This window comes from Vicia villosa, unplaced genomic scaffold (assembly GCF_029867415.1).
Source record: "Vicia villosa cultivar HV-30 ecotype Madison, WI unplaced genomic scaffold, Vvil1.0 ctg.000034F_1_1_2_unsc, whole genome shotgun sequence".
In the NCBI taxonomy this organism is placed as follows: domain Eukaryota; kingdom Viridiplantae; phylum Streptophyta; class Magnoliopsida; order Fabales; family Fabaceae; genus Vicia; species Vicia villosa.
Window position 1 is genome coordinate 57,890 of NW_026704968.1, and position 10,640 is coordinate 68,529.

General features: G+C 36.4%; 1 protein-coding gene across 1 annotated transcript; it reads left to right on the plus strand.

Moving 5' to 3' along the window:
- Positions 1 to 7,545: 7,545 nt before the first annotated feature.
- Positions 7,546 to 9,171, plus strand: LOC131622625 (furostanol glycoside 26-O-beta-glucosidase-like; the record flags this gene model as incomplete). Its single annotated transcript, XM_058893665.1, has 2 exons — positions 7,546 to 7,846; positions 7,880 to 9,171. Coding segments are annotated over 2 exons (1,593 nt in total), but the record flags the coding sequence as incomplete, so codon positions are not given.
- Between the last annotated feature and the right edge of the window lie 1,469 nt (positions 9,172 to 10,640).

The window sequence follows — 10,640 nt, forward strand, 5'->3', positions numbered from 1 at the left end:
AGGAAAATACTCATTTAAGAAAGCTTTTTCCATCTCTTCCCATGATGTAATGATGCCCGCTGGAAGGGAATAAAACCACTCTTCTGCTTCTTCTACCAAGGTGAATGGGAACATTCTCAGATTCTTGGCCTCTTTTGTATGACCTTCGATTTTTAAAGTTGTACTCATGGTCAGAAAACTCTGTAAGTGCTTGTTTGCATCTTCATTAACCTTTCCGGTGAAAGGCTTTCTTTCGAGCTGAGTGATGGTGCTTGGATGCAATTGAAAATTAGGAACATTCACTGGTTGGTTGACAATAGTTAGTCTTCCTCCCAGTGTGTTTCTAGCACCATAGTCTCCGAGAAGTCTCTCTGGTGGTGGTACCTCGCCCATGATCTCTTCTTCACTTTCGGTGTCTGAACCAGAATGAACTGTAATCACTTCTTCCTTGGATTCTAGTTTAGCTTGACGAGCTTGTCTGCGCCTTGCGTGCAAAGTTCTTTCAATTTCTGCGTCAAAAAGAAATTCAGCCGAGGCCTTACCTCGCATACACAGATTAGACAAATATTAGAATTAGGGAAAAAATTATAAAAATTGCAGAAAATAAAATTTTAGTCGCAGAGCAACAAAATTCTAATTGAAATAAATCTAAAAACTCTATAATCTTCGGCAGTCCCCGGCAACGGCGCCAAAAACTTGATCGGAAAAATAGCAAGTGTACTATTTTGCCTCTGTAGTAATAAAGGGAAAATTCCCCGAATATCGATCTCAAGGACTGCGTGATATTATAGAGTTAGTAGGAATTCAATTAAACAAAAAGCCTTGGGGGTTTTGGTTTTTATGATTACGAATTAAATTGCAAATAAACTTAAAAATGTTGATTTGGCCAAATATGAGTAACATGCCAGAGTAGGTGTGTGCATTAACATGTAGCAATTCTGAACCCTTGTTTCATTAACAAAATTCAACTTATCAATTACTGGTTCTTAAGGGTATTTGCTCCTAAGTCCTTAGTGGGCAAACCTTTGAACATTGAAATCCTAATCCCAAAGTCCTTCGAAATTAGTGATCAAATCAAGTATTGTTATAATCAAGAACAATCCGGTTACTATAGGGTATCCCTAGTCCTAGGTGATATCTACTATAGTATAATGGCATAAAAACCCTAACAATGGAGGTCAATCCTAATTGTCACTCATTAATCAATCCAGTTGGTCCGACGAGGAAAGCATTAAAAACCTTATACCATTAAATTGAACGTGAAAGAGAAATATGTTATTGAAATTCGGAATTCAAAATCATCACAAATGTTAATCAGGCACACCCCCTAGCATTGGGGGGTTTAGCTACTCATATCATCCAAAGAAATTACAAAGATATCAAATAAAGACATTACAATAGAGATGATGAACTTTTATCTTCAATGGCTTCCGCTCATGAGAGTTCTCTGTTCTTCTCCAATTGCATAGGCTTCTTCTCTCAATCCTCCAATTCTTCGTGTGGCCAAAAAGATCCCTAATTCATCTTGAAAACCCTCCTAAATAGTGCAGACTCACTTAAGTTGGTTGGAAATCCCAAAAACACCCTTGCAGGCAAACCACTTAACAAAATCACAAAAATCACTGAAATCAGCGTCAAACCCAACACGGGCGTGTTGAGCAACACAGGCACCCGTGTTGGTCCCCTGGTATTTTTCTTTTTCTTCTTTGGTCCCAGGCTTAGCAACACGGGCCGTGTTGCACCACTGTTTTTCCTTTCTTTCCATACTTTGTTCCAGCACTCTTCCTGACACGGCCCGTGTTGAGCAACACGGCCACCCGTGTCAGGCCTCCTGAAACATGCTTTTTGAAATTCCCTCGAAACTCCGAGTTTTGCACTGATTTATTCCGATTTATCCATATGAGCCTGAAAATATTAAAACACACAACCAAAGCATAAAATGAGGAATAATAACATAAAACACTAAATAAAATAACTTGAAGATAGTTAAAAACAACGGTAAATATATGTGTGAAAACCATTGATCAAACTCCCCCAAACTTAAACCGTTTCTTGACCTCAAGCGACAATTACAAAAGTTAATGACCTTCAAAGCACACGGTGTTCATACGTGAGATATCTGTCTGTATTGATCAAGAAATAGTTGGTTCGCCATTCACATGACGCAATGAGTTTCTGTTACCACATTAAACCTCAAGGTCCCGTTACGGATACCTCTCCAACTATGCTTTGCACTTAAGTCTCTTTCCGATTTTCCTCCTCTTTCATTCAGAAAATCATATTAAGGCACTACATTTTTTATAATAATCATCACCTGCATGAGACGAATCAAAGCTTCTTATTTTCTTTTCTGGCACCAAACTAGCAGCATTTGCTAATTTTAATTACCGATGAAATTTTCAAACTTTGCAGTTATATATTGTCCTTTGGGATGACGTTTGGGGATCAATCTCCTTTGGGCTGAATAACCGGGTGAGGGTTACCCAACTTAGCGAGCCGATTGCCTTTTACCGCCTTTTCATCATTTGGTGCCAACTTCATATCTCTTTTTTTTCTCAACCAGTCATCATGCAAGTGAATCTGAATTATGCCAGACTGTCTCAATAAACTACTCGAGAAGTACTTCTCAGGAGACAAGTACTATGGTGCAAATCTACACGTTGGACTCGTATTTCTTTTAGGGAACCATGGGTGTTTAAATAAACCTCTTCTTGTCACATTATTCCAAACTTTCTGTCCTCAAACAATCCTCGCTTCATCTCTATATACTATTCCCGATCGCTCTTTAAGATCAAAACTCTTCAACAAAAATTAAAATTTCGGTCAAAATTTGGGCAGAATTCACTTTATGGTTTCACATCATACCAATAACATAAAAATATAAAATGCAAAGAGAAGAGCCTCCCCCAAACTTGAACTAAACATTGGCCTCAATGTTTCAGAACGAGTTCGAGAGAGGTGGCTCACAGAGGGAACTGCACTCCAATGATCACTTCCGAGCTTTCACTAGAGACGTCCTCTTTTATTTCCTGAAAATAAAATAAACAAACAGAGAAATTAATTATTAAAACCGTGGGTTGCCTCCCACGAAGCGCTTCATTTAAGGTCGCATGGCTCGACGATCCATTACCCTTTTATTATGGAGGATATTTCCTTTTCCAAACCTTGTTGCTTGTCACTTCCGCAACCACGAACTCATGAAGATGAAAAGCATGGATAACTTTTCTCTTCAATTTACTTCCCACATTCTTCTTCTCACCTTGCTCTTTCTCTCCCACCTTCTTCTTGACTTCCTTAGCCTTCTTAGGACTTTTGACAGCTACATACGTTGGTTCCACCCGAGAGGCTATGCTTGAAACTTTTTCTTGGAGATTGGTAGGACTTTTGTCTTCTTTTTCACCTTCTGTCATACCAGCTGAAGTTTGCTCATTCACACCTGTCCTATGTTTCTTGACTCCTAACATCTTCAAGGTTACTTCTTCATCAAATGATTTCAGCGTTAGCGTCCCTTTTTCAATGTCAAAATTACAGCGGCCTGTCGACAAAAGGGGTCTCCCAAGAAGGATAGGAGTTTCTTCATCTTCCGGAATGTCCATGATGTGGAATTCAACAGGGAAAACAAACTTATCAACCTCCACTAGTACATCTTCCGGTACCCCATATGATTTCTTAACGGTGTGATCGGCGAACCGTAACTTTGTCTTACTTTCACTAACTTCTCCCAATTCAAGCTTTTTGAAAATAGATAATGGCATTAAACTCACACTGGAGCCAGAATCCATGAGTACCTTTTTAAATGCTATATTCTTGATAGTGCACGGTATCGCCACCGCTCCAGGGTCTTTCCGCTTGATTGGGATCTTTCTTGCTGACGAGACTATACCACACTTCTCATTTACAACTTTTGGTTCTCCTCCTAGTGATCTCTTTTTCGCTAACACCTCCTTCATAAACTTCTTATACAAGGGCATGTGCTCAAGTGCTTCAAAGAAAGGTAGATTTACCTCTAACTTTTTGAACAATGCAGTAAACTTCTCAAAGTCTTTTTCTCTTGAACCCTTCTTTGTCACTCTGGAAGGGAAAGGTAATTTGATCACCGGTTCAGCGTCTTTCTTATTTTTTTCTTCACATGGTTTAACTGGTGGTACCACAACTTCTGGTTCTTTTGGATTCTCTCTTATTTCCAGATCCACCTCTATTACCATGGGGTCATCTATTTCCTCTCTCTCTTGGTTCGATTCTGACAACTTTTTACTCCTTGTTGTAACTGCATTAATCTTCTCTTGGTCTTTCGGATTTTTCACAGTTGAGCTTGGAAGGGTACCTTGTGCTTGTAGAGTGAGATGATGTGCTATTTGACCCACTTGAACTTCCAGATTTTTAATTGAGGCGGTGGTATTTCTGTGGTTGTTTCTTGTTTCTTCTTGGAACTGAGAGCACTGCCCAGCCAATCTTTCAATTGCCACTTCCCACTCTGCCTTTTGGGGGCCTTATTGTTGTTGGTCTTTCCAAGCAAAATTTGGATGATTCTTCCACCCTGGATTATAGGTGTTAGAATACGGATTGTTTTGCCTCAGGAATTTGATTTCTTCAATCTGCTTGGGAGTAGCAACCCAGTACACCATTTGGTGTGGCCCATGGCAAATTTCACAACTTACAGGTTGAGCTTGTTGGACTTGAGCCACCTGTTGTGTACCTATGTTCATAGCCTTCAGTTTCTTTTCAACTTCTGCAGCTATAGCAACTTCAACCCGAATTTTCGAAGTTTCCAGCTAAAGATCAATGATTCCTTCTGGTTTGCTAGCACACCTGTCATACAATTCCAAATGCTTATTTGCAGCTATTGCTTCAATGATTTTGATGATACCTGAGGCTGTTGTGAAATTTGTCGAGCCTCCAGCTGCTGTATCAATTAACTGTTTTGTTTTCATTCTGAGCCCATTGACAAATACTTGCATCTGTTCAGTCTTGTCCATATTGTGAGTGGGACATGCTACTAGAATTCTTTTGAATCTTTTGTAGGCATCTCCTAAGGGCTCACCCTCCTTCTGTTTGAAGTTCAGGATGTCATATCTCTTCCTTATAAATACAGATGCAGGAAAATACTCATTTAAGAAAGCTTTTTCCATCTCTTCCCATGATGTAATGCTGCCCGCTGGAAGGGAATAAAACCACTCTTCTGCTTCTTCTACCAAGGTGAATGGGAACATTCTCAGATTCTTGGCCTCTTTTGTATGACCTTCGATTTTTAAAGTTGTACTCATGGTCAGAAAACTCTGTAAGTGCTTGTTTGCATCTTCATTAACCTTTCCGGTGAAAGGCTTTCTTTCGAGCTGAGTGATGGTGCTTGGATGCAATTGAAAATTAGGAACATTCACTGGTTGGTTGACAATAGTTAGTCTTCCTCCCAGTGTGTTTCTAGCACCATAGTCTCCGAGAAGTCTCTCTGGTGGTGGTACCTGGCCCATGATCTCTTCTTCACTTTCGGTGTCTGAACCAGAATGAACTGTAATCACTTCTTCCTTGGATTCTAGTTTAGCTTGACGAGCTTGTCTGCGCCTTGCGTGCAAAGTTCTTTCAATTTCTGCGTCAAAAAGAAATTCAGCCGAGGCCTTACCTCGCATACACAGATTAGACAAATATTAGAATTAGGGAAAAAATTATAAAAATTGCAGAAAATAAAATTTTAGTCGCAGAGCAACAAAATTCTAATTGAAATAAATCTAAAAACTCTATAATCTTCGGCAGTCCCCGGCAACGACGCCAAAAACTTGATCGGAAAAATAGCAAGTGTACTATTTTGCCTCTGTAGTAATAAAGGGAAAATTCCCCGAATATCGATCTCAAGGACTGCGTGATATTATAGAGTTAGTAGGAATTCAATTAAACAAAAAGCCTTGGGGTTTTGGTTTTTATGATTACGAATTAAATTGCAAATAAACTTAAAAATGTTGATTTGGCCAAATATGAGTAACATGCCAGAGTAGGTGTGTGCATTAACATGTAGCAATTCTGAACCCTTGTTTCATTAACAAAATTCAACTTATCAATTACCGGTTCTTAAGGGTATTTGCTCCTAAGTCCTTAGTGGGCAAACCTTTGAACATTGAAATCCTAATCCCAAAGTCCTTCGAAATTAGTGATCAAATCAAGTATTATTATAATCAAGAACAATCCGGTTACTATAGGGTATCTCTAGTACTAGGTGATATCTACTATAGTATAATGGTATAAAAACCCTAACAATGGAGGTCAATCCTAATTGTCACTCATAAATCAATCCAGTTGGTCCGACGAGGAAAGCATTAAAAACCTTATACCATTAAATTGAACGTAAAAGAGAAATATGTTATTGAAATTCGGAATTCAAAATCATCACAAATGTTAATCAGGGACACGCCCCTAGCATTAGGGGGTTTAGCTACTCATATCATCCAAAGAAATTACAAAGATATCAAATAAAGACATTACAATAGAGATGATGAACTTTGATATTCTTCAATGGCTTCCGCTCATGAGAGTTCTTTGTTCTTCTCCAATTGCATAGGCTTCTTCTCTCAATCCTCCAATTCTTCGTGTGGCCAAAAAGATCCCTAATTCATCTTGAAAACCCTCCTAAATAGTGCAGACTCACTTAAGTTGGTTGGAAATCCCAAAAACACCCTTGCAGGCAAACCACTGAACAAAATCACAAAAATCACTGAAATCAGCGTCAAACCCAACACGGGATGTGTTGAGCAACACGGGCACCCATGATGGTCCACTGGTATTTTTCTTTTGCTTCTTTGGTCCCAGGCTTAGCAACACGGGCCGTGTTGAGTAACACGGGCACCCGTTTTGCACCACTGTTTTTCCTTTCTTTCCACACTTTGTTCCAACACTCTTCCTGACACGGCCCGTGTTGAGCAACACGGCCACCCGTGTCAGGCCTCCTGAAACATGCTTTTTGAAATTCCTTCGAAACTTCGAGTTTTGCACTGATTTATTCTGATTTATCCATATGAGCCTGAAAATATTAAAACACACAACCAAAGCATAAAATGACGAATAATAACATAAAACACTAAATAAAATAACTTGAAGATACTTAAAAACAATGGTAAATATATGTGTGAAAACCACTGATCATGTAACATTTCAAGTTCAAAACAAGAGTTATAATTGACAAAATTATACTTTAACCGTGCTTGTTTAATGTTGCAAAACTATTTTTTGTATGGGTTCTAAAATATGGTGATGTGTTAATGCACGTGGTGCAACATTATTATTAATAAAAATAGCACATGAACAGAGGTACTTACAAGAAATTTATTACAATGAAAATTTCATGACGATCATGACACTAGGGACAACTTTATCTAGGTGGAAAGTCTATAAATAACTCTAAAAAGAATACAATTATATATTTTATCTGTAACATTTTTAACTGCTACTGAAAAATAGTAATTATCATCTTACAAGTTGTCATACACGTAGAAAGATAGTATAAATATGTTTTCTTCTTCCTTCTGAATAATTGTGATTTATTATCAACCTCAATAATTATCTTTTAATGCAAAAATATATATAATGTCATCTTTAAGAATTTCTAAAAATGTTCTTGCAATCTTGTTGTTTGTTTGGATTTCTAACATTTTCACCCATGCACAAGTTCTATTTCCCTTGGAGAACAAATTTGAACTTAGTTACTCACTTTCTTCCCAGAATGGAGAACGGACTACAACTAATACATATCACGCTATATTGAAATTCATAAATTCATCGAGTTTTCCAAGTCGAGGATCATTTCCAAGTGGCTTTTTGTTTGGTGCTGGATCTTCTGCCCTTCAGATTGAAGGAGCTTCTAATGAAGGAGGAAGAGGACTTGGTATATGGGATGATATAATTGAACATAAAAAAGGTGTGTATTTAGATGTCGATAAGTTTTCCAAAAAGATTGAACATTATAAGCGCTATAAGGAGGACGTACAACTTTTAAAGAAGCTTGGAGTAAATTCTTATAGAATGTCCATATCTTGGAATAGAATAATGCCAAATGGAACCTTGAAAGGAGGTATAAACCAAGAAGGTATCAACTTCTACAATAATTTGATCAATGAGTTGCTAAAAAATAGTATTGAACCTTTTGGGACTATCATGCACTTTGACTATCCGCTAGCTCTTCAACAAAAACTTGGTGGCTTCTTAAATCGCTCCATTGTGAAACATTTCAAGGATTTTAGTGAACTCTTATTCAAAACATATGGAGATCGGGTGAAATATTGGACTACAATCAATGAGGGAGAGGTCACAGCTATATTTCAATACATGCACAATATTGATAATATATCTGTTGAGGCATGTCCAACTACGGGTAAAATATGTACAGAAGCATATATTATACTTCATAATTTCCTAATTTCCCATGCTACAACATCAAATTTATACAAAAAAAATTTTCAAGCACTTCAAGGGGGAGAAATTGGAATTGCTATTTCATCAGGAAGTTATTATCCCTACAGCTCTAAACCAGAGGATGTGGCTGCTGCTAAAAGACTAATGGATTTCTATCGGGGATGGGTTTTAAAGCCAATTTTCCATGGAGATTATCCAAAAATAATGAGAAAGCTAGTGGGGAATAGGCTACCCAAGTTTACAAAAAAAGATAAAAAAATGCTAAAAGGAAGCACAGACTTTATTGGGCTCAATTATTATACTTCTAACTTTGCTAGACATGAATCAAATAAAACCAAGGTTTTTGGTGACAATTTTGATGCCTTAGCTATGTCAGAAGTTCATAACGTGGAAGGAAAAACTCTTGGCTACATGGATCAATACGGTTTGAACTTTGTCTATCCCGAAGGATTATATGACTTCTTACTCTATATTAAGAAAAAATACCAAAACCCCAAAATCTACATCACTGAAAATGGTATTGCTTCTTTCAAAACACCAAATCCATTGAAGGATGAACATCGAGTTGCTTACATTGCTGCACATATTAACGCAACCAAAGCAGCCATTGATGCTGGTGTAAATGTTCGTGGTTACTTTTCCTGGGCAGCTTTTGATACATTTGAATTTCAAGCGGGCTATTCTAGAAATTGGGGGCTTTATCATGTCGATTTTAATAATGGTCTGAAACGTATACCAACTGACTCGGCTAATTGGTATAGGAAATATTTGACAAATAATTTGATTGGACTAAACTAAAAAATAAATTATATCAATACAAATGGATAAAAGGGAAAACAATATCCCTTGAAAAATTATTATTTACAATATGGTGATTATTTAATTTTTTTAGAAATTAATTTAAAGATTCACATTTGTAATTTATATTAGTGTATATACTTATACAATATGATTAATATTTAACTTGACTTTGTTTCAGTATCTTTTTTTTTATGAATAGAGAACACATTACGTAAAACGTAAATTAGGAATTGAAGCTTAAAACATCATACATAAAAAAAACGTTCAATAAAGAAAATTGAGGATTAACACTATAAGTACTAAAAGGAACATAGTTTCTTTGTTGAGTAATTATGTGAACACGTCGATTTATTTTCTAAGACGAGTAGCAAAATGAGTTTTTATAATCATTATGATGGAGAAAGGATTTGATTCCTTTTTAAAGCATATAAATTTGGTAATATTTCACTTAACCATAATAAATAACACAAAGAAGTCAGGTAATTCAAACACTACATTCTTAAGACTAAGGTTGTGAGAAAGTATCATAATGTTTCTTAGTGTGTCCATATTTTTTAAAATATTAAGCTACTAGAAGTTACTTTGTTGAAAAAAAATTTAATGAAGGCAACATTATGGTCTCTTAATATATCTCCATATGCTAGAAGGTCCATTATTAAAGTTATATAAAACATACATATTCATTTTAAGCGTATCTAGAAGGGATTTTATTCAATAAAGATTATGTATATCTTGAATGTCATACACCAAGGATTTTGATGTTTAAATAAAAATCAGTTTGACAAGTAACATAGCTTGTCGTTCTAATTTTGAAAGTCCATCGTTTGATGGTTACTTTATCAATCATATGACCGTGAGCTTTTAAGAAATGTGGTTGGGCCTAACTCATCTCTACAAAACTGGCTAGTAGGGTAATGATTGCCCTCACTTATAAACACACGTTTAAGCCATATATTGTCCAATATGAGACTCTTGACACACCCCTCACGCCTAGGACTAGACAACTAGAGCGTGAAATTAAATGGTGGGTGGCCCAGTAGCGAAACCATAGAAGGTGGCCCACGAATCTTAAATGAGGCTCTTGATACTATGCTAGGATTTGACAACTTCCATTGAGGAAGATGAAGAAGAAAAGAAGAAAGCTTAGAAGAGAAAATATGAATGAAGCCATTGTCTTGATTCAGCTTAGATCATATTGTGGTACAATTCAGTATATATACAAAACAACCCTAACTCTATTCTCAACTAACTAACTAATCCATAACAAAAAAACACAACTAGTTACTAGTTAGTTACAAGTGAAGTTCAAAGCTATTCATTATTCTAATAGGAGCCAATTCTCACATTCATGCATTTAACTCATTTAAAAACAATTTAAAAACCAACAAATTAATAAAATAAGAACTCATATAAATAGAGATATTTTAATTTCTAAGTATTTTTAAAATGAATATTACGCGATAAAA